The sequence below is a fragment of the Sphaerodactylus townsendi genome, linkage group LG03 (assembly GCF_021028975.2).
Source record: "Sphaerodactylus townsendi isolate TG3544 linkage group LG03, MPM_Stown_v2.3, whole genome shotgun sequence".
Lineage (NCBI taxonomy): Eukaryota > Metazoa > Chordata > Lepidosauria > Squamata > Sphaerodactylidae > Sphaerodactylus > Sphaerodactylus townsendi.
Window position 1 is genome coordinate 121,190,636 of NC_059427.1, and position 16,527 is coordinate 121,207,162.

Here is a 16,527-nt window from a genome sequence, read left to right on the forward strand (position 1 = left end):
AAATGTGGGGATATTTATCCAGATTCCTTTGCACAAGCAGATGCTACAAGCAAATCATTTACATTTCCCACCATTTTAATTAAAGGTGGACCTGCTCTGTGGGGAGTGGCGAGAATTTGCATGACATTCTAAGTTTCTTTTGGCTGCAATGCATGGATTTGTTCCTGTGGTGGTCAAACCAGAAATGGAGTAACATGGGGGACAGGGTCAAATAAACCATAGCAGAAACAAACAGAGTCACCCAAACAAATAATGAAAGTCATCACAAGGTCATCCCTCTAGTCCATGAGGTTTTCACAGCTGTGGGCTTCAGATTTCCAATTCTGCTTTGTAAATCTGAGTACCAGAATTTTAAAAATCTCTTTAATTTAAACTTCTTCAGGTTTCTGGACACTTTGGCTGTGAAGATGGAAAGCTTTCTAGAGAAAATATGTAACATTAATAGACTGGGACTTCATCACACATACAAATTTGGACGTCTTTGCTAGACTCTCTAATATAGCAATTGGGGGCAACACAATTACTAAGGCTTTGATCTCACAGTAAATTTCTGCTAACAGAAAGGATTTCCACCACTTCTCCCTTCCCACCATGCCACAGTGTTCCCTCTTCCCTTCCAGACACAGCATTTAGGACTGAAACAAAGAAGTTCTGTTCTGCTATTTCTGTATTTAAAATGCATTTATACTGCCTTTCTACCTGATCAGCATCCCCAAGCCAGTGAAAACATTAAAACACTGCAACAAATAAAAACAACATTTAAAATTATAAAGTCAGTCAATCAAAATACACAAACTTCCAACACCAGAAACAGAGAGGAGGGCCAATAATCGTTCCCGGGGGTATGCCAAACTGCCCTGAGCCAGTTTGAGCCAGGGAGGGCAGGATATCAAATTCAATAAATGAATAAATAAAACCACAAAAGTCTTCACCTGCAGGCAGAAGTCCACAATCAAGGAAGACAGATGAATCTCACTGGGGAGGAAGTTTCTGATATGGTAATGGACCTTTTTCCTTTCCTTTCATTTCCCTTTGATGCTTGTAACTGTAGCTAATTAAGAGCGACCCTGGCGCCTTCACAGCAGGAAGGGCAGCAGGTGGCTGAGAACTATCACTGCTCTGGCCTTGAGTTCCTCAACTCCCCAACATCTCTTTTTCCGCTGTGATATTCTCACATTCCATGGGAAACAGGAAGGGGGGATTTATGGCGGGAACTCTGACGGGATAAAGACAACTGTATTTTCGTAGTCTGGCAGAACTGGCCAGGTACTTGCTGTTATCAATAAAGCCAGGTACTTGCTGTTATCAATAAAGACTTCTGATCCAGAGTCCACTTATTGACTCCAGTCTCAAGACCTGACACCTCCACAAATGAGCAGAGTAAATTAAAACCAAGTTTGAAAAACAAAGTCCTGCAATATATAAAATAGTGAGCCAGCTCTCCTTTCTCAGACTGATGAGCCACCAGAATGAATTATGAATGCATATTCTAAAATACACATGAAACCAGTAATAATCCTGCAACTTGCATTATATCACAATTGGTCCAACAGTTCTACCCTTCGTTTGGAAGGGCAACATGCATAGAAAAGTAGCACAAACAAACCAACAGCCTACCTTGCTCTTGAGTTCATCTTCCAGGGAGAAGTAGACAAATCGAATGCAGGCATTCACTAGTCCCTCAATGAGGCGAACAACATCAGACCTGGCCTGATACTGAGATGAGACCATTCCCATGAAGATCTGACCACTCAGCGCCTGAATGCAGTCCTCCTTCTCCATCACTTCCCCGATCCCTTCTTTGAACGTGCAAACAACATGCAAATGTGTTGTGGAAGACACACAATGGATTTATAGACATGCAGGAATCAGGGCATAGTTGTAAGCAGACACACATACGGACACAAATTTAAGAAGGAACACCAGTGAGCCCACACATAAGACATACAGAGAGAGAGAAGAAGAAAAAAATAAAGGTGCTCATCAATTAATAAGAAAACAATGATAGAAAAAGCATGTTCCGCTTGACACATCAAGTTGCACAACATCAGGGCATTGGTTTATATATGTAGCAGAATGAAGCAGTCACTACCGTAAGTGATAGCTGGACTACACTACTTCAGAGTGCAAGCAGGAATCCTACTTGTGAACATTCTCTCACATTAATTAACTAGCTTTTCTGCTTGGAGGGAACATTAAAACTATGGCCCCCATCTACAGTCCAAAGTAGCACAGTCAATTCTGCTTTCAGACAGTCTGCTTCATGGGTAGATCATGCTTGAGATGGTGAACTTATCCAGAAAGCAACCAGGAGAGTCATGCATAGCTTATTATCTTCATTTTAAAGCAGGTGCTTTAGTGGATCCCTTCCCCAAAAAACTGTTCTAGCAAGAGCTTATATAAAAAGAAGAAAGAAATAAGTTGCGGGCTAGGAGGCATATTACTTATTTTACAGTGTTAGGAAAACTGGCAGTAGAATTCTCTCAGAAAGCCAAAATGTTTTAAACCTTATTTTTTGTAAGGTATGATAATTTGTAAAGTTCTGGATAACCTTCAGCTATGCCCATCATTTCTTGATTGGCATTAAAGATTAGCAGGAAATAAGACAGTTGGGGAGCCAAAAGATGGGAAATGAACTTGGGACACATGAAAAGGAGTCCTTCATGAGTGGTTCAAGGATACACAGGAAGTTTTCCTGGTTGGAACTAACAAACTGTGAAACTGGGTAAAAGATGATCTGAAGAAGCTGGATCAAATAAACCCTCTTTCTGACGACAGGGTATGTTGCCCTAATAATGGGATGATGCAACATGAATTTGGCCTGGCAGATGGCTACAAGGGTAAGACCATGAAGTTGAAGAAAGTACAGAATCCTGGAGAAATATGGAGACCAACAAATTGCCCTGTACAGCCATAGTACATATACTGGAGGATAGCAATAGAAACTCGGGAAAAGTGGTTGATTTCCTAAGTAGCATTACTTATTGAAATCTCAAAGTTGGGGATTTGGGGAGTTCCAGAACTTGGAAATAGGATTAATAACCTTGGACCAAATAATTCCAGATCCAGTCCTTGAAAACAGACTATGTGCAGATCTGTCACCAGAAGTACACATTTTGAATTGAAGGGAAATGTAAAATGTCTTGGAGATCATTAATTCATAAGGATGCCATAAGTGACTTAATGACATATAAAACACAAAGTATGTTAAACCACAGTAATCTCCTACAGAGCCACAAACTTCACATATGGATAGAAGTGGTCTAATTAAAGGCTCCAAAGGGACCAGGCATTAGAAGTCACAGTGGGTCTTGAACTCACAATGTGGCTGATTACGGACGGGGGAGCTTACTTCCTCTCTGCCCCATCACGTCAGGTGCGTGAAATGCTCTTGCTTTCCACAGGGAAAGCCAAGAGGTATGAATTTTGCTGCATGCCACTTCTGCTCTCTGCGTGCAGCAACTTCCTTATACGTTGGTACAAGGAAGTTGCCAGCACACAGTAATTGGCTACTGTGTAATCGGCCAAAGAGTGACATCAGAACTAGACCTAACTTGTGTGCCGCTAAATCTCATACAAAAGGAAAGACAGATACTCCAAAACAGCTAGGAAATCCACTTGCAGCAACAGATTACAAAATACATCCCAGAATAACACCTGACCTCTAAAACTTTTTTGGTCAGGTCTGCTTGCTGTGCCAGGCAACTTGGAGACCAACTCTTACTGGCTACATACTGTACTGCCCTTGGCTACACAGAGAGCAGGCCATACACCGGGCAAGTCACATCAAGCGCAGGAGACTCCTGTACTTGGACAGATGATCTCTCAGTTGCTGGAAACTCTAGAGTCTAACAGGAGTAACTTATTCCTATTGGAAGGAATATTCACCAGAGCATACAGATGAAATGGGTGTGAAAGAATATGCAAGTGTGTTCCAGATACCTATCTCTGGATTACTGCAACTTTGAATCAAGATGGGTTGGCCCCAGAATTTTTTTTTTAAATTGAACACTGTTCTAGATGTACAAAGGTGGTCTGCAGCACAGCACACAGGAGGTGACCAGGGACATACCATCAGAACTCCAGCTGTTCCTTCGGCTGCTCTGCTTGATGGGCGTAGTCCCCGGGAGCTCACAGGATGTGAAAATCGCATTCTGGCCAGGGACCTGAACTAGTTCTATGCACTTGCCATTGAGCTGCGAGGACAAGGCACAGTGCATGGGCTTGTAGGAGAAGGCAGAGCAATAGCCTGAGAGACAGGCACGCTGGTAGAAATCCAACACTTTCTTCCTGGGGAAGGGGTGAAAAAAGCAAATGGTGATCAGAGATGTCAGAGGTATACACAATACAGCCCCAAAATACAGAAAGAACTGACTGGCCTAGAGATACTGCCCCTAGATTCTATTCAGGGATAGAACCTGCTAAAGGAAAGCATTCGGTTCATTCCTGTTCAGATAGTTTGAAGTATCACTCCTTTGATACTAATGGTACAGGGATCTGCGAACTTCCTCTGCGAAAATCCTCTGGGGTTGCCATAAGTCAGCTATGACTTGAGAACATAAGAACATAAGAACAAGCCAGCTGGATCAGACCAGAGTCCATCTAGTCCAGCTCTCTGCTACTCGCAGTGGCCCACCAGGTGCCATTGGGAGCTCACGCTTTGTACTGCCAAACAGGGAGACCACATGCTGGCCCAAGAAAATCAGGTTTAACAAGTAAGATACTTTTTTCCCTTTTAAAACAAGAACTATACATAAGAACTTATCTTCTTTTGTACTAAAAAAATGTTTTGTAACAGTAAGAAATCCACTTCAGGTATTCAGGGGAGGGGTGACAAGAGAATGGCAAATTACTTGCTGTGGGTACTAAAAAGTGCCTACCAGTTACACAAAACAGACTTTTCTAATGCATGAATTCTTGGTTGTACCTCTAGGGTTATTTTTGAGGTTTTCAAAGTATTCCTTGAAGTATCATAAAAACCTGCAAAACCAGTTTTAGCTTAGACCGCAGGGCAATGCAAGAAGGGTGACACATATACTGGGGCAACAACAGTGTTACAATATTGCCTTCAAATCTCTGCAACCTAAAAGCCGATTCTACACATTGGATAAAACAGTGTTGTAGTTCTTCACTGCCTGACTTTCCCTGTCGAAGCAGGAAAGTGAGACAATAGCACCAAATCCAATGATGAGCAGATCCAGTCAAGATCTTCCACTGAAGGGAGCCTCTGCAAACAACATCCTCCTGCTGCTTTTATTCCTAAGCAGCTTTGAACTACCTTCAGAGAAACATGACCTGCCTGGGGGATGCGGCTCAAGCAGCAACTTTGCCAGTAATTCACTTTATGAATCCAGTGACTTATGCAGGTGAAAGGTAAGGTTGCCTACCTATCGGAGCCAGACAGTGGATAAATATCAGAGCCGTCCCAGAAGTCTGTGCAGGCCTCAAGTATGATGTCGGCTGTCCCATGGGAAAGCATCTGCTCAGTGCCTAGCAGAGAAAATTGAGCCCATGTCTTAAATGCTGGCTGAAAGATGCATTGATTTTACATATATCCAATGTTCTATATCGCCCACATGCACTGTAGTGTTCTATATCGCCCACATTTGACAAATCATGAAGAAGAAGAAGAAGAAGAAGAAGAAGAAGGAGGAGGAGGAGGAGGAGGAGGAGGAGGAGGAGGAGGAGGAGGAGGAGGAGAAGGAGAAGGAGAAGGAGAAGGAGAAGGAGAAGGAGAAGAAGAAGAAGAAGAGAGAGAGCACGCAGCCAACATCAGTCATTTATTTATCCTCTAAATTAGTATCATAAGAAGAAGAAGAGTTTGGATTTATATCCCCCCTTTCTCTCCTGTAAGGAGACTCAAAGGGGCTTACAAACTCCTTTCCCTCCCCCCACTCCCAACAACAAACACCTTGTGAGGTAAGTGGGGCTGAGATAGTTCCGTAGAGCTGTGACTAGCCCAAGGTCACCCAGCTGGCATGTGCTGGAGTGCACAAGCTAATCTAGTTCACCAAATAAGCCTCCACAGGTCAAGTGGCAGAGCAGGGAATCAAACCTGGTTCTCCAGATTAGAGTGCACCTGCTCTTAACCACTATACCACGCTGGCTCATAGAAGAACATCAACTGCCAGGAGTTGGGAGAGAGGCCAAAAGGGCCTCCAGGAAGAGCTTCCCAGCATTTTAGAAGAGAGAAATTACCATGGCCCATAGATTACTCAGAGTCTAACCACACGATACATAGCTTATGGGTCCATTGTGGGTCCTGTCAGTGAGACATTGTTTAAAAAAACAGTGAAATGACTGCTTTGGGAAGACAGGGAGTGGTTTAATGGTGACAGCCCAATCATTGAAAAGTAGGGTAGAAATGGGTGGGACAAAGAAAACCAATAAAAACATTACACTCTAGGAAAAATTCAGCTTAAAATTGTCTTCCGGGAAAAAAAGTAGTCTCAAGAGAGCAGGGGGGAAATGGTGGGAAAACAAAGGCAGAAAGAAATCAGGATACTCCAAAGATTTATGGGGCCAGAACCCACCCACCTCCCCAAAAAACCCCTCATGCAGAAAAGCCCCTGCATGGTAACAAAATCCAAATAGATTGGATGTCACAGTCCAAGGGACTTCCAACAAGGAGTCTACCTACATTTAATGCTGTAATCCTGGAATTTATAGGTGGTTCTGTAAATGCCTGAGAAAACCATCTCTGTGCCTGAATTGGAAGTTTTTGTCCCTAGTCTCTGAAGGCACTGGGGGATCAAGGGGAAAAGAGGAAAACAAGAGCATGGACCATTTCTTCCTCACAGGAGTGGAGGAGCTCAGTTCTGCTACCCAAGAACCAATTCATGCCTGCTAAAAGGCAGAAGGAAATATAACCATTAAGCCAACTGGGACATCTGATTATACTTTAAGACGTGGATTCAGCATTCTGGAATGGCTCTACCTCAAAGGCAGCAACTGGAACCATTCCCCCAATTCTAGGTTTAGGCTTCATCTGAGACTAGAGTCAGCCAGGCACAGAGAGAGGCAGCTCCTGGTTCAGGGATCTTCATAGTGGGCACCGTAAGAACATAAGAACATAAGAACATAAGAACAAGCCAGCTGGATCAGACCAGAGTCCATCTAGTCCAGCTTTCTGCTACTCGCAGTGGCCCACCAGGTGCCTTTGGGAGCTCACATGCAGGATGTGAACGCAATGGCCTTCTGCGGCTGTTGCTCCCAAGCACCTGGACTGTTAAGGTATTTGCAATCTCAGATCAAGAGGATCAAGATTGGTAGCCATGAATCGACTTCTCCTCCATAAATCTGTCCAAGCCCCTTTTAAAGCTATCCAGGTTAGTGGCCATCACCACCTCCTGTGGCAGCATATTCCAAACACCAATCACACGTTGCGTGAAGAAGTGTTTCCTTTTATTAGTCCTAATTCTTCCCCCCAGCATTTTCAATGTATGCCCCCTGGTTCTAGTATTGTGAGAAAGAGAGAAAATTTTCTCTCTGTCAACATTTTCTACCCCATGCATAATTTTATAGACTTCAGTCATATCCCCCCTCAGATGTCTTTTCTCCAAGCCAAAGAGTCCCAAACGCTGCAGCCTCTCCTCATAAGGAAGGTGCTCCAGTTTCTCAATCATCCTCGTTGCCCTTCTCTGCACTTTTTCTATCTCCTCAATATCCTTTTTTGAGATGTGGCGACCAGAACTGAACACAGTACTCCAAGTGCGGTCGGCACCCACGGCTTTATAAAAGGGCATGACAATCTTTGCAGTTTTATTCTCAATTCCTTTCCTAATTATCCCCAACATAGAGTTTGCCTTTTCACAGCTGCCATGCATTGAGTTGACATTCCCATGGAACTATCAACTAAGACGCCCCAAATCCCTTTCCTGGTCTGTGACTGATAGCACTGACCCCTGTAGCGTGTATGTGAAGTTTGGATTTTTTGCCCCTATGTGCATCACTTTACATTTTGCTACATTGAACTGCATTTGCCATTTCTTAGCCCACGCACCCTAATTTATCAAGGTCCATGGAGCTCTTCAGTAATCCTTTGCAGTTCTCACCACACTATATAATTTGGTATCATCTGCAAACTTGGCCACCCACGCTACCCACCCCTACTTCCAGGTCATTTATGAATAGGTTAAAGAGTACTGGTCCCAAAACGGATCCTTTGGAGACACCACTCCTTACATCTCTTCATTGTGAGAATTTCCCATTTACACCCACTCTTTGCTTCCTGTTTCTCAACCAGTTTTTAATCCATAGGAGGACTTCCCCTCTTATTCCTTCATTGCTGAGTTTTCTCAATAGTCTCTGGTGAGGAACTTTGTCAAAAGCCTTTTGGAAATCCAAGTAGACAATGTCCACTGGTTCCCCCTTATCCACATGCCTGTTTACACCCTCAAAGAACTCTAGTAAGTTTGTAAGACAGGATTTGCCTCTGCAAAAGCCATGCTGACTCTTTCTCAGCAGGTCTTGCTTTTCTACATGTTTAATAATTTTATCTTTAATGATAGATTCTACTAATTTGCCAGGAACAGATGTCAAACTGACTGGCCTGTAATTTCCCGGGTCCCCCCTAGATCCTTTCTTAAAGATTGGTGTGACATTGGCCATCTTCCAGTCTTCAGGGATGGAGCCTGATTTCAGGGATAAGTTGCATATTAAAGTTGCGTATTGACAGATAAGCAAATTGTTCCTCCTTTCCTTTTAGGACCTTTCCCCCAGCCCGTTTCTATTCATAGAACGCACCTCAAGATCTTTCATAAACATGGACGTGCCACAAACAAATGGCCACTGCTGAGGTCATACATGAGAATCACTCTTCTAATCACAAGCTAGTCAGAAGACAAGCCAGATTAGTAGCCTTACTGGTAGTGGTGTCTTTCACAAAAAGGCTGATCATGTGACTCAAAGGCGGTCTTCGCTTGGTGATGAATGAGAGTTTCCCAAGCATCATCTCTTTCACCATCTCATCAGAGGGCAAACGATAAAGAGCCAAGTAATTCTCCTGCTTGAAAAGCTCTTTGGCACCGGGTGTAAAGCCTATAAAATTAACATGGGAGGAGAAGGAAGGTTAGCTGGAAGGCTAGGAAAATAGATGCTGGCCTTTTTGTTTGTCCCCCATTCTGTCTTGCCGCACTTGACTCCACCCCACAACTCTGCAGGTGGTTAAGTCAATATTTCACACCCACGTTTCTGCAGTTTAACCATGTCACTGAGCTCCAGTTCACAATTCTGGCTAACTACATGCAGTTAGCCTCCAGAAGCATTTAGGATCACCATTAAGTCTCTAGCTGATAGGTGTCGTGGAGCTACCACAGTTTGCAGTTATGAAAATCCTTTCTTGAGTGGCCCTGCATATCTGGCAGAAGGGATGCTCCTCTAACCTGCAGGACAAGTCTAACAGTGGCCCCACACAATTTGTGAGGCCACAGCTCAGAGGTCACGGCCTTAGGATCAGACGCCATTGATCAATTAATTAATATGGGTTTATGATGTTGCTGCTTGTGATTTTAAGGGATTTTGATGTCTAAAGTTTATAATTTGTATTTAATATTTATTGTTGTACTGTTGTTGTTGTACACCGCCAAGAGCCCCTTGGGGATTGGGTGGCCTATGAAATATAATAAATAATAACAATAATAATAATGAACTTAAGGCATTGCTCTCAATTACAAAAGGAATAGATGCAATCTTGCCACATGATTATCTTTTTAAAAGCTCAGCAGAGAGCTGATACCGCCTACATCAATTTTCTCAGGCTCTTAGATGCAAAAAGAGCATGACAAATATGGGAGGAGCTGGCAGAGACAGCACTCATGCACACAGCATGTTTCCTACTCATCTTAGACTGTAAACACCACTCTATCCCCAGACCCAGCCAGCTTATGTTGATTCAGTGTGATAAAGTGTGGAAAGGCTACACTGATTGCCACTGCAAACCACATCTTGCCCACCCACCCTTCCATACAATGTTGATGCCACCAGGTGATGACTTCCAAAGACTTCAGCAAAGTGCTCATCTTGATAAGACATTGATCCCACCAACCCAAGAAAGACCTTTCAGATTTGTTAGCATTCAAGCAAGGGGAACTTTTCTGATGGTGCCTACGCAACTCAGCAAAAATCACACTGGAAACCCCCCCTTCCCCCCACACACACACTAATTCCCCCATCGGCATTCTCCTTACCTATCAGCCTGGCAAGCTCACAGAGCCCCCACGGCACGTGAACAGGCAACACAGCATTGTGTGTCTCCTGTAAGGCGATGTTACAGAGGTGGTCCGAGAAGCGGCACAGGCGCTCCGTCACACTTGCATTGCACAGGTTGAGCAGCACGTTCAAGCCCAGGGGCTTCAGGGAGGTTAAGTGCATCTGCCAGTTGGAGTCGTCAAACTGGATGCAGGAGGGATTCTGCTGGTCCTGAGACAGGCTGAGCATCTCCAGGTGGTAATCACACACAAAGTCTTCAGCCTCACACGCCAGTCCCTCGCTGTCACCTTCAAACTGATTCTACATTCGAAAGGGAGTCAGGTTAACTCTTACTGGAATGAAGGGAGAAACATCTCTGCAGCACAGCTCCTCAGTACAGTGCTAAACTTAAAGTGCCAGCAACTGTTCTCCTCAACAAGGGACAGGATTCATAAACGTAAGGAAGGTTAACATATGAAGGCCTCACACAGCCCTCAAAGTTCAGTGTAGACAACACAACAGTTAGCATTCTGAGGGAAAAAATCACCTTTCATTTTACAAACTATGTTGTAGCTTTCATGGTTCTAGAAAATGCAGACTCTTAACGGGTGAGTGCTACTGAAAGCATTCCGTGAGAAACTGCATGACCACAAAAGCAGTGTGACTTGCCCCTGCAATCCAGGGCCTGGGAACCACTATTACTTGTGAATAGAAACAATATGCAAAAATAGCTCTGGCCCTTTGGCCTTTACTTTTGAACAAGACACTCACACCAGCTTCATGTGCCCACATTTGTCCGAACTGCATTTTAGAAAATTGCAGAAGGCTAAAAGAAATCAAGAACCACAGCTAGGCAACCATCAGTTGGAAGCCACATTGTTCAAGTTAAGGAGCATGGCCACCATGCTATCTTCACTCTGCCTTGCGAAGTGAAAGATGTGCAGCAACCAGCCTCCAGCAGCAATCCACACTGTCCTAATTAAGGTCTCCACCCCCACCCCCAATGACCAGCAGTTCTCACCATGCGGTCATTGCCCAAAACAGCATCACAATTATCTTGCAGGAAAGTCCCAAAGCTAAAATTCCTGTCCTGGGGAGGAGGCAGTTCTGGACACCCCTCCTCCCACCAGCAGCAAGAGAGCTGCAGTCTCTCCTCCTGCTCGCCTTCACTATGTGGGGCCTGTTCATTCACAGACGTTCAGTTTACTCCCAGCCTCTACAGCTGCAATGCCACATTGCCAGCAATCTGCACCACTGGTTCCCAGAAAATGAAGCAAAAAGTTGGAGAATCTCTGCTCTGGACTCTGCAAATATAAAGCCCACCCTGTTGCCATGTGTAAACAAGTCCACAATGTTTTGGGATCAGCCAGCAATTGTGATTTCCTTAAGGCCACACATACTCCTTATGCTAGGAGTCCTTGATCTAAGACACAATACTTCTTTTCCCCTCCCACATTTTCAGTCCAAGTACAGAAAGACCCAGCTCTGATGCTGGGGGGGGGGGGGGGGGGGGGGGGGGGTTTTCCTCTTTGAAAACCATACCTGGACTGGCTCTTCCTCTCCTCCCTCAGTGTCCTTGCTGAAGCTCACGTTGGATCCTGAAGGGTGTTTGCTGCGGCCGGACGTTTTCTTGTGGATATGAGTATCGGATGATTTTGGGGTGTTACCAGTAGACCATTCAGTTCTGTCTTGCTCATTGGTGATACGAACTACGTCTGACAAAGGCCCTGAGAGCAGAGCATCCCTTTCGTGGGGCTGTAATATGATGCAAGACCGAGTGAGCAGCGTAACGTATACAAGCTGAACTAAAAAGAAATGACGTTGTTCAGTTTACAGTTTAGTTCTTCCCAGGATAAAAGGTTGTCCCTTATTCAATTCCCCCTTCCTGCACTAGAAAAGAAGGTATTAAAGCATAGGTGTTAAACTCATGGCCTTCCAGATGTTATGGACTACAGTTCCCATCATCCCCTGCCAGCAGGGAACTGTAGTCCATAACATCTGGAGGGCCGCGAGTTTGACACCTGTGTATTAAAGGGATTTCCTACCTGTCACTCTCTTCTCCACCCCCATCCTCCTGTCCCACCAGTTTCAAGAATTCTACAATGGCTTTAAAGTCCTTTCAGACTGTATCACACCACAGGTCTGGTTTTAATTAAAACCAGGGCTGTCTCCCCCACGACAGGAACAGCAAAGCTATTACCATTGATGGAAACATTGGATCCAGACTAAATTTTCCAACAGACTAAATTTTCCAACTTTCCTGCCTCCCCCCTCTCACTGGTCTGGGGTAGAGGACTCTGAGCAATGACATCGGAGCAGTGGGAAAAGAACTGGTAGAAATTGCCAGTCCTCCCCCACCAATCTTGATCTCAGTGTCACATAAAAATATAACAGACTTCTCATCTGCCAATCAGTAACACTTCTTTGGAAGGGCAGGGTGGTGTAGTGGTTAAGAGCAGGTGCACTCTAATCTGGAGAACTAGGTTTGATTCCCTGTTCTGATGCTTGAGCTGTGGAGGCTTATCTGATGAACCAGATTAGATCGTGCAACACATGCCAGCTGGGTGACCTTGGGCTAGTCACAGTTCTTCGGAGCTCTCTCAGCCCCACCTACCTCATAAGAACATAAGAGCGTAAGAACAAGCCAGCTGGATCAGACCAAAGTCCATCTAGTCCAGCTCTCTGCTACTCGCAGTGGCCCACCAGGTGCCTTGGGGAGCTCACATGTAGGATGTGAACGCAATGGCCTTCTGTGGGTGTTGCTCCTGATCACCTGGTCTGTTAAGGCATTTGCAATCTCAGATCAAGGAGGATCAAGATTGGTAGCCATAAATCGACTTCTCCTCCATAAATCTGTCCAAGCCCCTTTTAAAGCTATCCACCTCACAGGGTGTTTGTTATTGGGGGGGGGGGGGAGGAGACTGTAAGCCCCTTTGAGTCTCCTTATAGGAGAGAAAGGGGTGATATAAATCCAAACTCTTCTTCTCTTCTCCTTATTTTTATTTATTTTTGTCCTGTCTTTCTTGCATATGTTGAAGGAGGCTCTATGAAACCCACAATAAACCTATTGGTACCCCGAGAACAGGGCTGTCTGTACAGCCAAACCACATAAAGGATTACTTGGGGTGGCACACTGAGTGGATGCCAGCACAACACTTGACTTGCTCTCAGCCACCAGCAGTGCAGGATGGGTACCATCTCCCAAGGAATCAACCAACAGCACCAGTGGAGACACTGGATGCACTCTGTTTGGGCCAACAAAACGCCCTGAACCAACCATGCACCAGACTCTCTATTATTGCACACCCCTGCTGAAGAATCTGGAGTATCTGTTAGCACTACTGGTTTAGTTTTTCCTTGCAGGAGAAATGGGGGGGGGTTCAGTTCAGAAGGTCTTGGGCAAAGCATCCTTTGTGGCTCAAAGACTCTTACCTCTTCTTCCATTTCTGGATGGCAAAAGGAACGCGTGGAGATCTCATCTGTCAGGTCTTCATGGCTGCTATGAGGAGGCTCCACCTTGCCACTAAAGAACAAAACCGTCTCTGGACTGGGATTAGGCCAGGACAGAATTCCTTGCTTATCCACACAGCAAAGCACCTAAAATGGGCCCAAGATATCCCACAACACCCCAGAGATATACAATAAACTATTGACCAGACTGTGATCTAAATCACTGAGGCAGATAAACATCAGGCATGACATCTCAGATTGCAGGCATAAGAGGAAGCAGGCCCCTTCCGAGCAGCCTTGGTCTTTGCAGGTCTATTACTACTGAACAGAGCTCAGCTCTGCAATATCCTTGGTCCTAATGGCAGAGTAATGTGAAGGTGCCATCACAGAAATGTTAAGATGGATACTTAAGTGACGTTAACAACTAAACAGTAGTCTATGGCCTTTAGTTACTTCGTAATGAATCACTGTCTGACCCTCTCAATTTAGTCTTCTTGATACTACAAAGACTATATATCCCTGCCCTTTCAAAGTTTGCAATGGAAGTTATGCTTGAGGTTAGGGCATTCTGCAAAGAACAGGCAGAAGGCCAGACCCTATAATAGGTCAAAGGCACTGTAGCTCAAGAAGGTAGAGAAGTCATCTACTTAAAATTTACATTTGTTCATTTTCAGAGAACTTCAGACTTACCACATGTTTCTAGATATGGGGAAAAACTATAGTCAACTGCTTGAATCCAGGCAGCTACTTAGCTGGACTACAGCTTAACATTGTCATAGCCATGGTGGGAACCTGACCTACTTTATTCTAGGATCAGGTCAGTTTGAACACATTACCCAAAAGCCACCATACCAGCTTATGTGTCCTCACGAGACTTAGAAGAATTTTTTTCACAACAAAGCAAACAAGAACACTGAATTAATAGCCCGGCAAAGGATATCTTATCAAGGAAATCAGGGTATCAGTTATTAGATCTCTGCTTGCAATCATACTTACTGTGACAGATCCCAAGCTGTGAAGCAAGCTAGAGGTGAAGGTGAGTGTCGGAGATTTGCCCTTTAGAACACTCACAAAGTGGCTCCAGATACACCGTATCATTTCCTGCCATGAAAAACAGAAAGCCACAAGACTTTGAAAACTACACATGCACTTAGTGAGGCGTAAGAGACATGAATGAGTTCAGATTGATTTAACTTTGAACCATGATCCACTTCAAGAAAGCTAGGACCACATATAAAGGTATGGCCAGGAGTCTGAAAACAAAAGACAAAACAACTCCCACCTGCTAGATGCAAACAAACGATGTGTGTAACAGACATCCCTCTGTGATACACCTCTGAAGATGCCAGCCACAGATGCAGGCGAAACGTTAGGAACAAGATCCACCAGACCACGGCCACACAGCCCGGAAAACCCACCAGAACCAATATGGAAGACTGTTGGTCATTGCTACTTTTTTTGCAGGGAAAAAGTTCACATGGGATGATATTTGGTTTATATGGCGTGTTTTAAGGCTTTATCACGGGTTTAATTTTTGTATGGCAGCCCATTCAAGGAACACTGCTATGGGATTAGATTAAAATCTAACAAATTAATTTTGATGAACCTTATGTCAAGTTGAATCCTTTTAGACCTGGATTTAAAAGAAAATACAAACAGCTGATAAGACAATCTCAACCAATGATGCTCCCTTTGTTAAAGATATTACACGTAGGCAGGAAATGCACCACAAATGATTTGCCAGCACTGGCTTAATAAACTGGTTATGCAACTGAAGAGACCTTCGTAGACCTTCTGACCCCTACATTACTTCATGAAGGAGGAATCCCAGGACAAGAACAGTTCTTAATTGACACGTTCTATTCTGAAGGTGCTCATGTACCCTTAAGCTCTCGTACAAATAATTTAATTTTACAAGGGATCTAGTGCAAACCCAGAACTGTTGCATTGGTAACGCAAGGACTGTGGACAAAAGGCCACCTATAGGGTGTATTTTACTGTTTTATTGTATTTTATTATTGTTGTTTTATTGTATTTTATTATTGTTTTATTGTATTTTATTACAGAAACCTGTAAGGTGTATTTTATTATAGGCATGATTTTTATGGTGATTTTTTGGTACGTTATTGTATTGCATTGGGTTCTGTTGTTATTGGATTATTGTGCCATATTGGATTTTACTGTATTTTCTAAATCGTCTTGAATATGAACTACAGAAAGGCGGGGCATAAATACTTTTAATGAATAAATAAAACTAGCTAGGTTCAAAGGGTCATTCTCTTTTTATTTAGCAATATGATTTGTAGCAGAAACAAGAAAAAAACCTGAAAGTTTGGCTTCTCAGTTCGCTTTACGGAAAACAAGGATTTGTGTGCAGTAGCTGAGTAATCCAAAGCTACCGGTAATATAGTAGAATGTATCTCTACCTTTAAGTATGGTTTCTCAGCTGCAGCAGCCACACTGCTAAATTAATTAAATTTAAATTTATTTAGTTTATCACCTTTTTATCTTACCTTCTTTAGAGAAAGGGAGTGAATTAGGAGCTGAACAGAGACAGCAGCTCAAATGGCTAGTAGTTGCCTCTCTGTCATAAAAGAATTTGGCATACTCTTGTAAGGAAAGAACATTACAACATTTTCAGACAGATACCTGCGTTTCAAGTGCTGAAAAAAAACCTTCACTTAGCTCAGTGTTTCTCAACCTTCCTAATGCCACGACCCTTTAATACAGTTCCTCATGTCGTGGTGACCCCCAACCCTAACATTTATCCATTTTACAGATGGAGAACACTGATGCAGAGAGTCTTAGGTAACCCCTGTGAAAGGGTCGTTCGACCCCCAAAGGGGTCCCAACCCCCAGGTTGAGAACCACTGACTTAGCTGAAGACAC

At 43.8% G+C, this 16,527-nt stretch overlaps 1 protein-coding gene across 7 annotated transcripts in view; it reads right to left on the minus strand.

Annotated features, from left to right (window-relative positions):
• The window catches only part of TMEM94 (transmembrane protein 94), an 86,766-nt gene that overhangs the window by 19,329 nt on the left and 50,910 nt on the right, over nucleotides 1–16,527 (minus strand). For all 7 annotated transcript variants that reach the window (XM_048490838.1, XM_048490839.1, XM_048490836.1 and 4 more), the window contains 8 exons: nucleotides 14,635–14,739; nucleotides 13,621–13,785; nucleotides 11,731–11,943; nucleotides 10,188–10,509; nucleotides 8,866–9,039; nucleotides 5,388–5,490; nucleotides 4,073–4,290; nucleotides 1,618–1,799 (listed from right to left, as the gene is read on the minus strand). In XM_048490838.1, coding sequence (XP_048346795.1) covers nucleotides 1,618–1,799; nucleotides 4,073–4,290; nucleotides 5,388–5,490; nucleotides 8,866–9,039; nucleotides 10,188–10,509; nucleotides 11,731–11,943; nucleotides 13,621–13,785; nucleotides 14,635–14,739 — 1,482 coding nt within the window. The remainder of the gene's footprint in view (nucleotides 1–1,617; nucleotides 1,800–4,072; nucleotides 4,291–5,387; nucleotides 5,491–8,865; nucleotides 9,040–10,187; nucleotides 10,510–11,730; nucleotides 11,944–13,620; nucleotides 13,786–14,634; nucleotides 14,740–16,527) is intronic.